General features: G+C 52.1%; 1 protein-coding gene across 3 annotated transcripts in view; it reads left to right on the plus strand.

Moving 5' to 3' along the window:
• OLFM1 (olfactomedin 1) overlaps positions 1-19,417 on the plus strand; it is a 22,005-nt gene extending 2,588 nt beyond the window's left edge. For 2 of the 3 annotated variants that reach the window (XM_021414062.1, XM_021414064.1), the window contains exons 2-6: positions 2,510-2,659; positions 7,551-7,706; positions 9,968-10,187; positions 14,915-15,021; positions 17,648-19,417. In XM_021414062.1, the coding sequence (XP_021269737.1) occupies positions 2,510-2,659; positions 7,551-7,706; positions 9,968-10,187; positions 14,915-15,021; positions 17,648-18,322 (1,308 nt within the window). In that variant the 3' untranslated portion in view covers positions 18,323-19,417. Of the gene's footprint in view, positions 1-48; positions 775-2,509; positions 2,660-7,550; positions 7,707-9,967; positions 10,188-14,914; positions 15,022-17,647 lie in introns of those variants that run through there. The other variant, XM_021414063.1, reaches the window with a different exon arrangement.

Genomic DNA, 19,953 nt, shown 5'->3' on the forward strand with positions numbered 1-19,953 from the left:
CGAATGCCTCCCTCGCTCCCCGATCCTTTTCCTCGCTCCCCAAATCCTTCCCCCTCTCTCCAACTATTTTTCCCTTCTCCTTAAACCTTTCCCTTTTTCTCCCCAACTCTTTCCCTAAATCTTTTCACCCCTCCCTCTCTCCCTCCTCTCTCTCTCTCTTCCCCAAATCCATCCCCCTAAAATCCCTCCCCAAATCTTTTCTCCATCCTCTCCCCCCCCAACTCCCATCCCTTCTCCCCTCCTTCTCGCTCTTCTCCCCTTCCCCCCCGCCCTCCGCAGCCGCTCCGGCTGGCTGGGCGCTCCTCGGGTTCCCGCCCCCCCTGCTCCTCCCTCCCCGCTCCCGTCCCGCCTCCTGCAGCCGCTCGCTCCGCTCCGCACCGCTCCGCTTGGGGCGCGCCCGGTGGCGGCGGGCGGAGGGAGGTAGCCCCGCTCCGCTTCCAGCACCGGTACCGGCAGCAGCACCGCCAGCGCCGGGCAGGGCCGCGGCGAGGAGGCGGACGATGGGCAGGCGGCGAGAGGCGGCGGTGGTGGTGGCCGTCGGGCGGTTGTCGCAGCCCGTCCCCAGCGGCATGGAGCCCGGCGCCGGTGCAGAATGAAGGGTGCCTGGCGCCCCCCCCCGCAGACATGTCTGTGCCTTTACTCAAGATTGGAGTCGTCCTCAGCACCATGGCCATGATCACCAATTGGATGTCGCAGACGCTGCCCTCCCTCGTGGGGCTCAACACCACCAAACTCACGGCGGCCTCGGGCGGCACCTTGGACCGCAGCACGGGAGTAAGTGCGGAAGGCGGGGGGTGGGGGGGGTGGGGGCTGGCCCGGAGCATCCCTGCCTCCCGCGGCGGCTCCCTCCTGGGCACCCCCGGGTCGCCCCGATCCCTCCGTGCCTCATTGCCTCCACCCTCCCGGCCGCCTGGGAGAAAGGAGCGGGAGGGGGCTCTTTGTGAGACCCCCGCTGCAGAGAGTGGTGCAACGGGGAGAGGCAGCGCCGCTGTCCCCCGGGATGTTGGGGGCTCGGCTCGCGGAGTCAGCGCGTTTTGGGGTGGCTGGAGGTGTGGGGGGGCGGTGCGGGGTTATCCATCCCCGGCCCCGGGGCTGAGCCAGGTGCCTCCCCACGCCTGCAGCCGAGAGAGTGCGAAGTTTTTTCCCCTCGTCGCTGTTTTCGCTGGGCGAAGCGGCTTGGGACAGCAGGTGCGAGTCCCTCAAGATCTCGTTTGCTTTCGGTGCCTTTCATCAATAGGCGTTAATGGGATGGTAAACGCAGCGGAGCAGTTGCAGTGTAATTCGGTCGTGCCTTATGTTTCCCGTCCTTGTTTTGCTGGAGGGCTGGGACGGAGCCCGGTCTTGGCGCTTTGGAAATGGCCGAGGGAACCGATCCTTCTGTCTGTCTTCCCACAGCAGGAAAAAACCGGGTCCCTTTCGCCTCCAGGCTGCGTGCCTGTGCCGTATAGGAGAGCCACCGAGTTAACAGCTCCGCTGCTTCAAAGCGGCTGTTTCCCGTAGTGCCTCTGCTGATTGTGAATGAAGCTGGGATTTTTCCATGTTATCAGGGCTAATGAGACCCTTTTATTTATTTTTTTTTTCCTGGTTGTTTTAGCTAGAGAATCGAATTGCTCGTGTGTGCCCGTGCACATGGGTGTTTGCAAGGTTATTTGTTACGCATTGAAATAGCAGAAAGAACATTTCCCTTCCGGCTGGCAAAGCAGCGGTGCCTTTAAAGTGATCAGAATCGTGGCTAAATAATACATTTTGCAAAGCGCTGGGCGATCCCAGGGAAATTAAGATCAGAGAGGTCTGGAGAGCACAAGAGCAGCACGGGGAGGCTGGGGAGCGCGCCTGGGGCTGCAGCGTGTCCTGGGTGCTGTGGTGGTGGTGGTGGTCTCCCCTGGGCTGCATTGCTCTGCTAATGCTGTGTGCTTCGTGGGGTCCGGACCTGTGGGGTGTTTGGGGGGCAATGGTCGTCCTGGAGAACCTCCCGATCCCTGGGAGAGCCTGGCAGAGGATGGGGGAAACGTGACCCCCCCCTATCGCATCGCTGGTGCCGGCTCCGGGAGAGCTCTGCGGGCGCTCAGTGACAGCTCAGCTCTCAGCCAGGACACCGTGCCCTCCCCATGAGTTCGGGCACGTCCTCCTCACGGTGTCAAGGAGACCCTGGGTGCGTGGCAATGACAGCTGAGCCGCGGGCTCTGCCAGCCGGCTTGGCACCCAGTGCACCCAGTGCCAAACCTCGGCGACGTGGCTTCCCCATGTCCGTGCTTCCCCTCTTGCGTTGCCCTTTGTGCTCCATCTCTTCTCCTCAGCCCCTTCCTTTATTTGTCCCCGATCCATATTTTTGCATTACAAGTGAATCCTGCTCCTCCTCAGAGCATCCCTCCTCTCGCTGCACAGCTCCCCAGGATCTGCCGCTCTGTGCTGCTTCCTCCCTCCTCTTCCTCATCCACCTCCCTGCACCCTCCCCGAACTCCCCCCCCCCCCCCTCTTTTCCTAACCCATTTTTCCCTGTATTAATCAGGTGTTGCCTACCAACCCAGAGGAAAGCTGGCAGGTCTACAGCTCTGCCCAGGATAGCGAGGGACGTTGTATATGCACAGTGGTGGCACCTCAACAGACGATGTGCTCGCGTGATGCCAGGACAAAGCAGCTGAGACAACTATTAGAAAAGGTAACGGCTGATGCGTTCTGGGCAAGGGAGGGGGTTGGTTTGGCATGGTGTGAAGGGAGTGAAATGCTGATGGAGATGGGCTGAGCCTTCGCTTCCAGAAAAGGCAGAGCCCTGCAGTCAGTGCAGCAGGGAGTAATCAGGCAGCAGGAGGACAAGTGTCTGAGTATTTCTGAAAGGAAAAGAGCCCATGGCCTGAGGTCAGGTTAAAACTGCTGAGGCTGAAGCAGCGATATCGACTCACGCCAGCTTATAAAATAAATAAATAAAAATATAGTGATGTATTAATGTTTCTCATTACATTAACACGGGGATGAGCCCCAGCGAGATGAGACTTTAAAAAACCGAAGCCCATCGCTCCCAGCCAAGCTGATATTAAAAGAGGTCACACAAAACGGTACGAGCTGTCGGCATCAAATAGCAGGGAGATGACAGTTGCTGGTCGTCTTCTTCTGATGTTGACATCCACTTGATTAGTTTTTAATAGTCCGCTGTCCAAAGAGATCAAAGAATCTCATTAGGGACCCATTCCTGATAACAAGAAATTTTCTGGATAATAGATTTCACTGAAGAAAATGCTGTTTCATGTGAAATGGTGCTCTTCTCTTGAAAACATAAGTGGACTCGTGCGCTGGGTCTGTAATTCTCCGTGCCCTCGTGCATGCGTTGTGCATGACCAAATGATTTGCACCCCGCTGCTCTCAGGAAGCTGACGTATCGCTCATCACCGCATTCAACCTGCACCAAACTGATTTCCCTATGCGACGAGGGCAAGAAGCTCAGCCAGGAAACACTTAGCCCTGAAACACTTCTGATGCGCCGTCGGCTTCTAAGAATAATCCCCAAACTCAAGCTTTATTTCTCCGAGCCCCGGCGGCAGTCGGTTGGGCAGCGCGTTTGGCTGGGAGGCAGCGGGGCTCGGAGCCCAGCCGTGTTCCCAGAGCTGCTCACGTGCACAAACCGAGCGGGCTTTGACCCGATGCCCTCTGCTAACAGCAGGCGAGCCGAGTGCAGCCACCCTGGAGGGGCAGCAGCTGCAGAGTGCACGGCGTAAGCGCTCGGGGATTTTTCCCTTACGCAGCTCTCTGGCTGCCAATGAGTAAAGTGAGGGAGGAGCGGGCTGAGAGGCGTGTGTTCTGGGCCGTGGTACCTGCCTGCTGCTCCGTCTGCATCTCACTCCTACGCTAACCTATATCAAAACCCCAAAAGAAAGAGTGGGCTCTTGGTGCCAGACATCTGATCTCGATCAGGGCTGGAATGAAAATCCCTCCGTAGGGAAAAAGCATCCGCAGGGGAGAGCTTCCAGCTCCCTAGGGAGGATGTCAGGCCTGGATGCTCCTTCCCCCATCTGACATTTTCACTCCAGTTTTGCGAAAGCTCTCACCTCCGGATTTCTCGCTGCCAGCAGATGAAGGAACAGAATGTGCCAGGGAGGCGATTCTGTTTGGATTTTCAAAGTAGGAGACCTGGCACTCACCTACACAACTCAGAAGGCATTGCTTTGACGGGCCAGAAGAAAGCCGCTTTCGCGTGCGCGCGTGCACAAACCAGTTAGAGCAAAAAATCTCTGCGCAGAGGCTTCAAGCAGCCGCCAACCCCCATCTACCTCCAGCACGTGGGCACCTGGGTGCACGGGAGCTGCAGGTGAATCCTGGGCACCCAGCAGGGCTGAGGAGCAGCAGGTGAAGGAGCGGAGGTGGTGCACGCTGTGCAGCCCGTGCCCCGGCACCGCGGGGCTGAGCTCATCGTTGGCCGGCGCGCGCCGAGCCCTGCGTGCGTCAGGTGCTGAGGCCACGTCTTGGCCTGCCTCCAGGCCGGCGCGTCACTGGAATCCTGTTCACGAGCAGATGATATTTTATCTTTGAATCGAATTTTTTTTTTTTTTTTTTTCTTCCCCTTGGCCTTGTTATCTGGGAGGGCTTCCTCCTTTGACAGTTGAACCGGCTTTCGTTTCCTGCCAGCGCTTGCTCTTTGCCAGCGCTTACCTCCAGCCTAGGCAGCTCTTCTTGTTCCTTTGATATTCGCTCTGAGGTGCATAATGATCTCAGCCTTCGCTTTGCCTTCTGCAGTCCTTACAGGAAGGATTTCCCACGTCCCAGTCTCTCGGCTGAGTCTTTCTCTCTGTCAGTCATTCCTATAGAGTACCAAAATCTCCTTCGAGATGCTTCCTGCTTTGGCTCTGCTTGTTGTCCAGCTACTCCAAGCTCAAGCCAAACATTCATCCTGTTCCAAAGCCCGGAGTGGGCTTAGAGCTACCCTTCCTGTGCTGATCAGCAGGGAAGCTTGAGCAGAGCTTAAAGCCATGGGGCGCTGATCATGTAAACCCAACAAGGGTCATCAGGCCAATCCTGACTCTCAGCTACTCTGGTTTACTTCTGAAACAACTCAATACCAACCAAGAGGGCAAGAAGAGAACTGGATATTTTGTTTGTGTCAATTTTCTACTTGGAATGCTAAAATGGACTCTTTTCTCCGAGGCGGGTTTATCTGTCTAATGAGCTTGATGGAAAACGAGGTTTCGTGTTGAGAGCGCCTGCTCAACCAATGGGGCAAAAAGCATTTTGGCTGATGATTCAGGGTACCAAGTAATGGATGCAGCTGAGGGAATCTGAGACAATATCCTTAGGTCTCAGTTGATTAAAGCACTTATGTACGTGCTTAAGTTTAAGCTAGGAGCAGTCTCATTGAAATCTAATCGTGTGCCAAAGTACTTTGCCGGATCAAGGGCTTAATATGCTAATGAGGGAAAACAAGTAGATCTCCAGATGATGAAGCACACATTGCTGTCAGGGATCAGGAATGACGGAGATGAGTTTTTACAAGTCTGGCCAGAATCCTGCCTGGCTGAAAACAACACGGGCAGCAGATAGCGGGAGGCTGAACTTGTAGAGCGCATCCTGAAATAGCGCAGCAGCTAATTTTAGTTGTCTCAGTTTAGAGACGTGCGAGGAAGCTCATTTCCTCTGCAGTCAGGGGAGAGGCAGGCTCCTCCAGAGGTGATTCAGAGCAGCAGCCTGGCTGTGGGGCTGAATCATTCCCTGCAGCCTGCTTGGGTCCAGCAGGACCTGCAGGGCCAGGGTGCTGCTGCGCATCGGCGTCTCCTTGCAGAACCGCTCTTGTCTGATTGCCTGCAGCTCGGCCTTTCGTTGGGGGTGGGCATGAGTGGACTAAACGAGATCGGTTTTGTATGATCCCTACCAGTCATGCCTATTTCAACTCATTGAAAAAATTTTGCTGTGTAGATGCAGCTTGACTCGGGGGAGGGTGGTCTGGATTAATGGGACTAGAACATCTGTCAGGAGAGGCTGCAGATCAGCTGTGCTTGTCCAAGGCCTCTCTTCTCCCACCCTGGGGCACAAAGAGATCTCTGAGCCCCCCCACATCCAGCCTGGGTGATGCGCTGGGACTCAGAGAAACGCCTCCACCTCTGCTGAGACTGATGGTTGGGAGCCTGGAGCAGTGGTGCTGGTTGTACAAAAGGTTTCCTCGCTGCTGGCCTTTGAGATATAGGCTGTCCATGCATTTTTAATGGTTCCCTGTGATAGTTTTCTTGTCGTTGCGCGTGGGCAGTGCTCGTTTTGATCCCTTTGGAGATGCAGATCCACAGGTGGGCGCTTGACCTGTGCTGCTCCCACTGCGAGTGTCCCAAGCCAGCCCTGCTCTGCCCCTCCAGGTAAGTCACAGCAGCACAGTGCTATTGCCAGGAGGAAGCGTTGCACCTGCTCACAAATTTCCCCATTTCTTTCTGTATTTGGCTCCACCAGAGATGGAAATGGGAGTAGACACAAGGGTTCTGGGATGTGGCTTGCGGAGTATCCTCAGAGACTGTTTGGGATCAGGTTTGGGCTTTGCTGAACTGCTCGGAGAGGCTTGAATGTCAGGGCACCAGGCTCAGATGCCTGATTCATTTCAAACACGGGCATCAGTCCTGCAATGCCAATGGGGACATTTCTGTGGGTACCATGGCAGTGGGGGGCACTCCTTGAGCCCCGTAACGTACTAAGTGCAACGCAAACACAAGAGCCCTTGATGCAAAGACCTTAAATGACGTCCATTGCTTAATGCTAAATACGTGCGTAGGTCCTTTCCTGAGTCAGCGCTTCATTTATCCTCTCAGAGCCTGAAAATGAGAGGCAAATATCTCAGTTAATCAGCTGACAGCCAGCTTTCAAAACCAGGTCACTCCAGTTCCTGTTTCCTTCTGTTCCTCATCCCTCTGGCACCAGCAGCTCTCTCAGCAGAAGCCCACCAGCTTCCTTGCATCACCTGTGCAGATGGGCCAGGTGTGTGCACACGAGGTGCAGGAAGGGGCATCAGTGGGGCCCGGGCTGCACCTGTTACTCCCCAGCCAACCCAACCTGCAGCTGTGCTGCTTGTGGCAGATGCTGTATAAATAGTGAGGCTGTTGGAGTGATGAAGTTTTACTAGCTGGGAGTAAAGTTTGCACTTAGGCAATCAGTGCGCGTCGCTCGCGTGGAGAAATGATGATGTGCGCCACAGCAGAAACGTTTCTCATAGTCAGATGTGCTCCTAACAGGCTCTCCATGCCCAAACCAGACGTCCTGTGATTCTATGATCCTCTGTCATTTCAGCCTTTCAAAGAGGCCATTACTAGGAACGCGTTTTATAGTTGACTACAGGCTTTATTTGCATGCGTGATTGTTGAATTATTCTCTGCAGCATGGCAGAGTATGTGATTATGAAACCAGTTTGCTCCGCTTTAGAGCATCATGGGGTCGTAACACTGAGAGGTGCTGATGATGAGCCAGTAAATAATGCATCTGCTGATTTCCCTTTTGCTGTGTTGGCTCCAGGCAAAGGGCAGCATCTGCACTCAGCACTGCCCCGCTGCTGGGGTTGGATCCCATGTAACAGGTCCCTTCTCGTTTGGCAGGTGCAAAACATGTCTCAGTCGATAGAGGTGTTGGACAGGCGGACCCAGCGAGACCTACAGTACGTGGAGAAGATGGAAAACCAGATGAGAGGACTGGAATCCAAATTTAAGCAAGTGGAAGAAAGCCACAAGCAGCACCTGGCAAGGCAGTTTAAGGTATGTCTGCTTTCCAACCTGCTAACGGAGGCGTAGCGCAGCGCGGTGTCCCAGCCCAGCTGCAGGCTGTGCTCGCAGCACCCCTCAGCTCCCTCCTGCCCAAAGCACAGCCAGAGCCGGGCTGCAGCGTCCCTTCCTCTGCCACAGAGCGTTTTCCTATAGGGTAAAAGCCGAAATCTCTGCATCCCCATGCTGGCAGGGCTGGCTCCATGCTGGAGGACTCTGGGCAGGGTGAGGGCAGGCAGAGCCAGGCACCCTCCCACCCTCAGCCTCGCTCCCGTTCTCCTTAGGGAGAGCCACGACCCAAGGGTTTGCAATAGCCAGGAGCTGAGCCTTAACAAGCAGTTCTGTAGCACGCAGGAAACCACACCAGGCTCTCAGCACATCACTGCCCTCCCTTGGCAGGGGTTGCATCCGTTGGGCGTTCAGCCAAGCTAACAGACCCCAGCAAAAACAATTAAAAAAAGGAATTTGCAACTCTTTAGCTGTCCTTAGGATGGAAAACCCAGCATCTGAAGGGTGTGCAAATGTCCAGTTTTGCAGTAGGGGCGTTGGCAGCGCTTTGCAGTGAGCGATGTGTGCAGGTGAGGAGCGGAGCAATCATCCTTCCCCGTGAAGCTGCCATTGCAGCAAACTTTCAAGAACGTGATTGAGACCGAGTGAAATTGCCCGAAAGAGGCTATTCATAACATCTGCCACATCAAATCGTAGTAATATTTTGGATTAATCATAAACACAAATGGCGGAGGTTTCTAATGAAATCTGGGGACGCTTCCCACCAGCTGATTCCCATCCTCTTGCCCAGGCTGACCTGTGTATTAAGCCAGCTGTTTCTCAATGAGTATGTTAAGTACCATGATGACAGGATAGAAGCTGGGATGAAGGCTCTCAGAACTTCCCACCAACCCCAGCTCCTGCCCTCCCCATCCGCAGGGCCCTCTGCTTGGCCTGCCTGCCAGGCTCGTCCTTCAGAGTTAAGCAGGAGATTCTTTCTCTTTTTCCTCCTCCATTCTGATGAGTTTGACCCTCCCCACTGCCAGCCAGGGAACTTGCAGCAGGTAGCGCAAGTAAATAGGAAAATAAAGACATCCCCCACGTGCAGAGCGCAGGAGGGAAAACCTCTTGGCTGGAATAGGAGGGGATGGGATGCAAAGAAATGAGGCTGAGGGACAACTTGTGGTCCCCTTCACCCCCAGAGCTGCTTCAGCAGCCAGGCAGAGTCCGAGCCCTGCTCTGGATGGGGTCAGGGCAGGAGCACCAGGTGTATGCTGTATGCTGACATGCTTCATTAACGGGTAGGTGCATGCATATTTATGTCTGCTCATTAGCTGCTGGAGCAAAGCATCTTCAACAAAATGCTGCATACTGTGCCGTTAAGCAAGGCCTCCGTTTAATTAAAAAGCCGAAATACAAAAACAAGTCTTAATTCCTGCAAAATAAACTTGATAACGACTTGGATTTTTACGCTTTCTGTAGCGTGTCTGAAAACGGTCAGGGATTTTTGTCTCATTTGCTGCCAAAGCATCACTTGAAATAACAGCACAGCATTTTGTTTCTGCTAATGCCAGTGTTGAGGTGTGAGTGGTTTGGAGATCTTGTGTTCTTTCTCTTTAGTTCCGTATTGTCTATGAATGGCTATCTATATAAGGCAGGTTAGCGAGCTAGATCCTCAACAGTATTTCATTTTCTTGCTTACAGGGCTAACTTAAAAGCAAGTTTTTTCAATGCTGCAGTGACTGAAGAAGCAGTTCACTCCCATGTAACCATGAAAAGAGGGCCACAGAGCATTTTGCACCATGCATTTATTTTTTTGATTATTTTCCAAATTAGCACCATATCTCACTAAGGAACCTTGAACCACACAACCGAGATCTTCCTTTGCATGCAATTGTAGATGCATTTCATGAATAGTTTGAAACCCTTGTCAATGCATATATATATTATTTTATTTTATTTTTTTGGAAAGAAAAAAAAAAAAAAAGAACTCTTTGTGTATGTGATCTGAAGCATGTAACCCTAAGATGTTGCATTCTAAAAATGACAAATAAAGGCCTTTCCCAAATATTTTGGTGTTCTGCAGCCTGTTTAATATGTTCTTTCCAATACATCATTCGGACCAAAAATAATGATTAAAGTAATTTTAATGATAATAATTGTGGGGATATGAACATGGCACTCACGTAGGAAGCAACCAGGTCAAGGCAGAGTGTTGCAGATTTTTGCACGCATAGCACTGAATCGAGCTTATTTTAACCTTGCAGGCAATAAAAGCGAAAATGGAGGAACTTAGGCCTTTGATACCAGTGTTGGAAGAGTACAAAGCCGATGCAAAATTGGTATTGCAGTTTAAAGAGGAGGTCCAGAATCTGACGTCAGTTCTAAACGAACTCCAGGAAGAGATTGGCGCCTATGACTACGAAGAGCTTCAGAACAGAGTGTCAAATCTTGAAGAAAGGCTTCGTGCATGCATGCAAAAATTAGGTAGGCTCAGCCCGACATGGTGGCACTGGCTAAACACCATCGATGTCCCAACACACCTCCCGGCTGCAGGCAGAGATGCGGCGTGGCCATCTCCCGGTGCCTCGCCTTGCTGCAAGGGGAGCCCCGCAGCCGGGTGCCATCCTGCAAGCACCTGTGCTGCGAGCAACACTCACCCTGCGAGCGGCCCTGCTGGGGGTGGCTCGCGTGCCTGATGTTGCTCACGGTGCAAGTGCCTCAGGATCGGGCCCGTAAGTAGGCATGTGACTTTGTGCAGCGTTTGCATAAGCGGACGGTGACGTGCGCCAACGCAAGGAGCGCTTATGCAAAGCAAACACATGCGCCCGTTCTGCTTATGCATCCGTGTCTGAGCTGTTTGCTAACCTGGACCTGGCGCATCAGCAAATGTCCCTGCACCCCCGCTTTAAGCAGCGCGCGTGCAGGCTGCGCATCAGTTTCCTTTGTTCCTTTTGCATCTTGCAAACCCTCGTTGGGAAGAGCATGACGTGCTGACGCGGCCGGGACGCTGGGCAGGACGGGGCACCCAGCACCGGGCAGAGGGGCAGGGAGGGGGCTGCCTCCCGCTGCACATCTCCCCGCTGCTTGCTGCCCTCGCGCTGCCTTGATTTAATTTCTCCTTCCATTATTGACTTTCTCGTTAAGCAATTTAGGTAATCTAAACACATTAACTGCTCTGCAGTCTATTTTGGTAGCACATATGAAATTACACTCTCAGGTAACTTCAAGAAAGAGCTGATCTCTTCTCAGCACTGTATACCCTTGGCAAGGTAACGTTCCATTTTGCGTGTCTCCACTGTTGGAATTGCTTTTGCTTGTTTCTAGGCACCCCCACACAAGCAGCCACCTCCCTGCCTTCCCATCCTGTTACCTTCTGCTTCCCTTCCAAGCTTTCCCTCTCACTGTAATTTTGGAGAGGCCCCTGGGCACCGAGGTGGCTTTATGGGAGGAGATGGTGCCCTGTGAGCACCCACACCTTCAGCCTGTCCCTTGGGGAGCAGGAGAAGCTGCTGGCAGTGGGGAGAGGGGATGGCAGCAGGACCAGGGATCCACACCTGGGCCGTGGGGTTGCTTACCTAGGGCTTTAAACCAAACCATCCTGGACCTCAGGGCTTCAAAAGCATCGAGTTTGCCTGTGCATTGTTTGCCCCTTCTACTCAGGGCTCATTGCATCCATCCTTCCAATGGGACATCCGACCAAGCCAGTGGCCCAGGTAAGGCTGAGGCAGCTGGGATGGAGAGGTCTTGCAGACAACTTTTTCTAGGAAGTTTTGTTGTTGTTGTTGTTGTATTTTAATTATTAATATCATTTAGATTTTATTTAGGAGTTTTGGCTTTGCTCCTCCTTTCTCCTGCAGCCCTGAGGTGGTCCAGGGCAGTTTTTGTGCCTTGAGGACCTGGAGCACGCCTGTGTGCTCACAGAGACCGACTCTGACTCTTGCAGAAGGGTTCTCCTGGGAGGCTTTGCTGCTCGCCAGGAGGGTGATTTATTCGATCACTTAGCAGCAAACAGCACAGACTGAATGCCCAATGTTGTTTATCGCTGCAGAGTACAAACCAGCGCAAATAGGAGTTAATTGAGTTAAATTCGGGTAACAACCTTACAGGCACTTTGCTGGCGCATGGTAAGACCCTGTTTGCTGGGGAATTGTTGTGCGCTGCAAATTAGCTGCTCAGAGGGATGCACTGAGTTCTCATGTAGCATGTTTCAGCTTAATTTGTTCCTGCATGGGGCAGCAAGGCTGCTCACCTGCTAGAGTGGGACTGGGGACCAGGAAGCAGAGGGCATGCGCTGCATTCCTGCCCACCTCACCTCTCCAGGGAGCACTGATGCTCAGCAGTGCAGCAGTGTTCTCTTTAGACAAGGTCCTTTTTGTATTTGGGGTTTCTTAAGCGTTCTTGATGGATCAATAGTGAAAACACTTCCTGACCCTGTCGTGTGCGCGCGAAGGGAAAAAAGAAATCAATAACGGCACGTTCAATCTGTTGTGCTGTTTACATTCTGAGAGATCGCTATTTATCTAGGGATTTTAACGTTTTCATTACCCTGAGAGGAGCCTTGGGAGAAGGAAGGGGCTGCCACTCTTTGAATCAAGGGGGATTTCATTTGGCTGAGCTCTGTAGGCTCATGTTAGCCGGTGGCATGAGCTTTCCCCAACTCTTGCCAAAAATCCCAGCCCGCAATCCTGGTGCAGAGATGCAGAAAGAGCGAGTGCATCCTCCCCTTTGGGAGAATCCAGGTCCCGCCAGCTTGCGTGCAAAGTGTTTGGGATGAGCTGGGTGATGGAGGTGAGGGTATAGGGCATGACCCCGCATCCACATCCCCAGGGCTGGGAGCAGGTGGGGAGGACAGGTGGGTGCTGCCCGAACGGAGCCAGGGAGCGCAGCGCTGGTGGCTGCGTTGGTGGTCAAGTGCTGCCGAGCTGTGAAACATCACTCGCTGGTGGGCTGGATCTCAGGGAAAATATGGAGCGGGGGTGTTAGCATCCTGGGAGGGTGGTGGTGCTCGTTGTAGCTGGCTCGAAGCACGTCGTCTGCTGCTGCTGCTGCTGGAAAATTCCTGGTGTGGACAGGGGAAGGGGTTGTGTGTGTGCTGCGTTGCATTGCTGCTCTGTGGAGCTGCAGGAAGGTGGTTTGGAGTGGGGACAGCCTGCAGGGCCTCCAAAGGGGCTGAGTTGTGCAGGAACAGGGACACGCAGGGACGCTCCTGACATCCCAGGAGCAGGGACACGCAGATCCCTGTAGGCCCCTGGTCCAGGGACCCCACTAAGGGAAAATGGAATGAAAGCAGATCCTTCAGGATCCCAAAATTGCTGTCTGCAGCTTCCCATCAGGTCATGGACTCGAGCAATGGGCAGCAGAGCGTGCTTCCCTGTTGCGCATTCATCCCTGCGAGACTCACTGGTCACATTTCAGCACTGAAAATGGTCCCAGAAGGAAAATAAGCTGTGAATGCAGTCTTTGCCTTCCTTCTCTTTAGTGAAATATTGGAGAGACTCAGTCTTAGAGCCAGGAAATGTGAGAATCCAAGCTTGGGAGCTGCTGCTGCAATCTGAACTTCAGCATGGCCAAGGGAAGGGGCAGCAGAGCAGGACCCCTCTGCTCTCAGTGATATTCCTGCTTCTAGTGGTTGCTAGCCCCATAGAAAGAGGGAAGAAAGCTGATGGTGTTAGGAATGTGGTGGGCACCTCAGTGAGAGCAGACAGGAATGGGAGCACAGAGGCTGTAGCTGTGCATCCCTAGGGGTAACGCCACGAGAGCTGCAGGGACCTGGCTCCTGGGGGCCAGGAAGCCCTTGGTTCTGTGATCCATTCTGAACATCTTTCCTTGCATCTGATGCCTCTGGTGGATTTACACCGAGAATGTGCCTTGTCCTGTGTGAGAGCAGCCCTCTTGCGCTGCTGGAGAGCTGCTGTGAATGTGCAAGGCGTGTATGAGATGGTGCAAACAACACTAGTTTCGCCTTATCAGCTGATGCTGCTTTTTTTTCCCCCCTTTTACTTTTTTATTTTTTAATCAGTGAGCTTTTATACAACCTTTCTCTCCGGGGAAATGGAAGGAAGCAGATAAAGTGACAGCAGTGTAGGGCGGTGATAATGGAAGGCAGCAAGGAGCATATCTGTGATTAGGGGAAGGCTGCTCCTCTGCAAGGGGAATTTACCAGACATTAAGCATTCATTATTTTAACCCTTTGCATCCCTTTGTCAATGCTTCCCCCTCAGCTGAGCAATTCTGCGTGCACCAGGTAGGATGCGTTCCCAAGGGAGCCTGCATCCCAGGGGAGACAGCAGGAAACCTGGGCTGAACTTTGGGTGCTGCCAAACGTTGGGTGCCGACCTTTGCTTGTCTCTCGCAGGAGGTGCTGCTGCAGGTCTGCTCCGTGCAGGATGTGTCCAGGTTTTCAATGAGTGCTCCCGTGGCAACGAAGCATTCCACGCTGACCACAGCCCGTGCTGCCGCATCCCTCTGTGTGCCTCCACCTGTCATTCTGTGGTGCACATATGTTAAAATGACGGCGTTTGGGGAGGCCGGAATGGCAGCTTTGCTGGAACTTGGGGATATCAATGTAAAAAGGAAAAAAGGGAAATCAGCATCTGGCTCCTGGGGCTGGCAGTGGTGCAGGAGGGGCACTCCTCAGCAGCCCCTGAGCGTGCAGACACGTCAGAGCAGGGAAGGCGGCTGGTAGAATCCAGAAATGCTTTCTGCAAGGAAGAGAGATTTGTATCGCCAGTAATTTCCCACTTTCTTTTTTTTTTTTTCTTTCTTTCTCCTTTGCATAACCTGTAACAAATGTGTTGCTTCCAGCAGGGCTGGAATAGACACGGCTGTCTTTTTATCTTGGCTGCACCCACTCTATTATAGCAGAAATGAGCAGAGCCGTTCAGCTAATTTCTCCACCTGGCTGCTCGACCCTGGCTAACTCTTCTCATTTTCTATTCTGCAGCATGAGCAGGCAGCTGCTGCGGGAAGGCTTGTTTTCTTGGGGCAGTGCGATAAGGACAATTGTTGTTAAGAGATGTGGAACAACCATAAAGCACCCGGCAGTTGTTCTCAGCCTAATTACCTTTAATTAAATAACAATGCAGCTTCTCGGAGTGCTGGGCTGGGGGGCAGTGGGGTCTGGCAGGGAAAGACCCAGTGTTAGAAAGCGTGTGCCCAAGCAGCGTGGCGTTGTTGGGAATGGTGCTCACCAGCCTTGCACTCTTTTTCAGCTTGTGGCAAGCTGACGGGGATAAGTGACCCAATCACAATTAAAACCTCGGGGTCCCGCTTCGGCTCGTGGATGACGGACCCTCTCGCCCCAGAGGGAGAGAACAAGGTAAGAGCGCGGCAGCCCCGTCTCTGTGGTCCTGGGTGTCCCCAGGAGATCCGGGGAAGGAAAATCAAGCATTGCATGTGTTTGGCAGCTGGTAGGAGCGGAGAAGCCCATGCTGTTGGCCCTTGCTGCTCTTCCGTTGCCAGCATCCCCGATAACGTCATCAAATTCCATTTGTCCTCCGTCCACCACCTGCACGGTAGCGAGGAATTAACTGCCTGCAGCCAGAGGGATGTGTTTTGCTTTGTTTTGGTCTTTTTTGGTGTTGTTTTTTTTGTGTGTGTGTGTGTGTTTTTCTTTTCATTCAGACCATTCAATTTTGATCCCAAGGAGGTAGGAGGCCAATAACTGGCTGAAAATCAATCCAGGCTTCCCATGACTGATGGAATGGAAGATAGCTCGAGCGCTTGCTGTGGATTTGCAGGCAGCAAGACAACGAAAACCACAGTCGCTGGCTGCAGGGCAATTCCCTCCTGCACGAAGCAGCCCTCATCAAAGGATGAAGGCACCGGTGTGGGCTCTATCAGGGCAGCTATTTTGAGAGCCCGCCCTGTGACCAGCTCTCTGCAGCCACGAGCACGAGGGATGCTCTGCAAAAAACCACCCTGGCGTGATGCATTGCCTGGGGATGTGCAGCAATGAAGCAGCAGTGACGTGAGCTGGTGGGTGAGGTCCCTCCAGCAGCCAACTGGTTGGCACTGGCTCCCCAGTATGACACCTCTGTCTTCTACAATTATTAAGCGAAGATGATCCTAGTTATGGAGTAGAACAGGATGGTTTTACCCACATTTGTTTCATGAGAGGGGGACAGACTTGTCCCCTTCGGGCTGTGTCTGCTGCATCCGTCAGCACTAATGGGGTTAGGTGTGATTTATACATCTCTAAAGGGAGAGCCAGGCCTGTGGCGGCCGAAGTACATTAATTATGTGCTAACGATCTTCCCACATCTTCGGAGAGTTTTATCTCAAACCAGTGTTTTATTATTTTGATTTTTGCCTGTGACCTTTTCTGCAGATTATTTCTGTTGCGAGTGTAGAAGCAGCTTTCCCTGGGCTGTAGCTGAGGCTTCACAACTGCATTAGTGTATGTAAGGAATTGTGAACTGTGTTACAAACGCACACTTACGAGAGCCCCATTGGCAGAGTGGGAAGCTGGTGCTGGGGTGAGGCCGGGCAGTTCATCATATCCATCTTCCATTGCCAAGCCCCGGGAGGTGTTTGCTGGTTTACATGGTCATTTGTTCGTGTCATGAAATCACTGAACACAACAGGGCAAAACTGCAAGTCCCGCAGGAGCAGCCCGGCGGCGGATGCTGAGCGCGGGATGGATGCGTATTGGCAGGGCGGTGCAGGAGAGGCTGCTCAGAGCCAGCAACGTGAGGATCTCCATCCCTCAACCTCTGCTTCTCCAGAGCACGAATGGCGCTGCATCCCTCCGCCTTGATAACGAGGTTTCCATCAGTGGAAGCTCTCCCAGGCTCCGGCACATCTCTGCCTTGTGCTCAGGGCCGTGCATGCTTCCCTTCCAGAGCTTTTGCAGCCCTCCTCACACCCCTAGCAGAGGTGGGAAGACAAGAGCAATTTGCCACCTTCATTCTTTGCGTTCCGGGGCAGGACTGAGGGGGGTCTGAAGTTCCCTGCAAAGTTCATGCAGCCCTCACTTGGCCTTTCAGATGCAGCAGCCAAACCCGGGATGCACGCGCACGCCGTGTGTAAATGTTTGTCTGCTCCTCTAATGGGCCCTGGAGACAGCCGTGCTGCAGAGCTGCTGTGATCACATTTTGCAAAGGAAGCTTGCTCTGCAGCGTTACTGAAATCTGCATCCTTAAAGGCATTCCCCGCTGCCATTTCATTTACCTCTCTTCCTTCCTAAGCGTTTTTAACAGACGGCGCCTATCTTATTTTTAGGCAGCAAAGGCATACAGAGTGTCACTCACCGGACGGATATTTCTTCTTGATATTAACTGCATCGCTTTAGCATTTGCCTCTGAATTGGTTTCAGATGACAAAAGCTTTTTTTTTTTTTTTTTAAGGAGTCTAGACAGTGTCCCTGGCGAACCGGTGTTTAAATCATGATCTGAAATCTCTCTGCCATCTCCTGATAGCAACATTTTGATGTCTTTGTCTCTTGTATTTCAGCAGTGTTGGTTTAAGCTTTTGATGGGGAAGTGTATGATTTTTAAACCAATATGGACTTTGCCTGCATTTCCCTGACAATGAGCGATTGTGTTCCTCGCTCCTGCATGCCAAATTAACGGAGCTCAGCACAGCAGCTGCTGTAATTTATTGAGTGTGATCGTAAAGGGGCTTGCAGGAGAGGAAGGCAGCATCTCTGTAGGGTTTAGCCAGAGAAAGGTGCTGCTTGCCCTCTGGAGGGACAGTGCCAGTCCTGGGGAGATACCGGCTTACCCCTAGGAAAGATTTGCTGTTCTCTCCATTCCTTGGTGGGTTTGGGGTGGCAGCCTGAGGTTTGTTCTGGGCACAGGAGGCTTTGGGCGCGTTGTTCTCCTGGGGGTGCCTCGGTGAGGTTGGCCCTGAGCAGCTCACTCTGGGTTTGGCGTCCTAGGCGAAGCACCGCCGCGCTGCTGGGAGGTCTCTGCTAACCCTGTGTGTTTCTGTTGCTCACCCAGGTCTGGTACATGGACAGCTACCACAACAACCGCTTCGTCCGCGAATACAAATCCATGGCGGATTTCATGAATACCGACAATTTTACCTCTCACCGTCTCCCTCACCCGTGGTCAGGCACCGGTCAAGTGGTCTACAATGGTTCTATCTATTTCAACAAATACCAAAGCCACATAATTATCAGGTTTGACTTGAAAACAGAGACCATTCTCAAGACTCGCAGCCTGGATTATGCCGGCTACAACAACATGTACCACTACGCCTGGGGCGGCCACTCGGACATCGACCTCATGGTGGACGAGAACGGGCTGTGGGCCGTCTACGCCACCAACCAGAATGCGGGCAACATCGTCATCAGCAAGCTGGACCCCAACACCCTGCAGAGCCTCCAGACCTGGAACACCAGCTACCCGAAACGCAGCGCTGGGGAGGCCTTCATCATCTGCGGCACGCTCTACGTCACCAATGGCTATTCGGGAGGCACCAAGGTGCACTACGCCTACCAGACCAACGCCTCCACCTACGAGTACATCGACATCCCGTTCCAAAACAAGTACTCGCACATTTCCATGCTGGACTACAACCCCAAGGATCGGGCCCTCTATGCTTGGAACAACGGACACCAAATACTTTACAATGTCACCCTCTTCCACGTCATCAGGTCCGATGAGTTGTAGTCCATCCTTGTTAAGAAACTGATTTAGGGGGAAAAAAAAAAAAAAAAAAAGAAATGAAAAGGAAAAAAAAGGGAGAAACGAATATTAAAGAACAAATACTAATATTGAGGAAACACACTTTAAATAAGTAAACAAATAGCTGCCAAAATTAAGACCAACGCCATGGAGGATTATTCAGCGTAGACCTGAGAGATCAGCATTACCTCTACATTTCTAGAAGTCTGGCCCCGCGTTATAGACTCATGACTAACCATGTACTTGCAGCTGGAACTGCACTTGGAGAACCACTTCAGTTTGGGGTTTTGTTTTGTTTCTGTTCCGATAGCAAACCTATAGTACATACAAAAGAAGTAAGGCAATGACTGTTGGAAGTTTATCCTTGGGAGACTCGCTCTCTTCTGTGTGGGGGTTGCATGGACATTTTCCGACATCGCGGTCAGCTGTGATGGATGTGTGATTTGTATTTCTAAGCAGAAAGCTGACCCGTGAGGAGCTCTCGCTGTCTGAACAAGACCTATCACAGGTTAGTTTTATTCGCCTTCCATTGCAGCTACTGTCTCTCAACTGTGTTCTTGTCACTTAGATTAACTGTGCTGAGACCCGAAGTAGCTCATGGATCTGTGTCTTAGTAACTATTAAACACGATGGTTTAAGTATGTATTATGAACAAGTTGTTGTACCCATATTGTTTGAACTTATGTATTCAGCAACTATATTGTATAATGTATGTCTGTTATTTACCAGAGGTGGCAAAACTTTGTATGTCCAGTTTATGCAATGAATGTTGTAAATGCAATGATGTAGTTTGGATTAATAAATGATGGTTTGTTTCTAAAAACAAAAAAAAAAAAGAAGATCAATGTTCACCCTTATACACAGATAGCCAATTTCATGTTGATAATTACAAGAATATTCTCTTACTGTAATAATATCTACATAGCATTATGGTGGTTGGAAATCGCTTCTGTGGGAATTCTGTGGCCTCAGATTCCCATGGGAAGCCCTGTTTATGGAAGTGTGAAGGTAATTACTTTTTTTTTTTTTAAGAGGAAAACTTTGTACTATCCACAGTTATCTAAGGAACAATAAAAATATTAGGAGACTTCCCTGCTTTGTTCATTGTGTGTTCTGTGCACGGGCGACCAGGTGCATGGGGAGAGGATGAGAAGAATCATTGTGGGGTTTTGGGGTGATGGCTGCAGCAAGTTGGGCCTGCAGCCAGCTCCCACGTGTGTCTGAGCCTTCCTCTTGCACAGCCTGTTTGTAGGGCTGGATCACAGCTGTAGGACAGGCTGCGCTCCGTGGGGTTTTGCATACCCTCTTTCTTGCTCCTTTGCAAGCCATGGAGCTGCATGCATCTCCCTGAGCACTGGGTGGACCTTTCTGAGGACTTCTCTAGGTTCTCCTGTTGGTTGTCCGAGACAGACTGTGCACTTCTGGGGAGATGCACGTGATTATTTGGGTACGCTGATGTGCAAGGCATGGCACGATGGCAGAGCACTGGCGTGGTTCTTTGTGCGCCTAATTACCCAAAGTCACTTCTGTCATTAGGCAAGATTTGAGGACAAAGGAACAAATTTGCTTCAAAATATCGATCTGCAAAAAGTAAATTGAATTACAAAACGGCAAAA

This window comes from Numida meleagris, chromosome 16, assembly GCF_002078875.1.
Source record: "Numida meleagris isolate 19003 breed g44 Domestic line chromosome 16, NumMel1.0, whole genome shotgun sequence".
In the NCBI taxonomy this organism is placed as follows: domain Eukaryota; kingdom Metazoa; phylum Chordata; class Aves; order Galliformes; family Numididae; genus Numida; species Numida meleagris.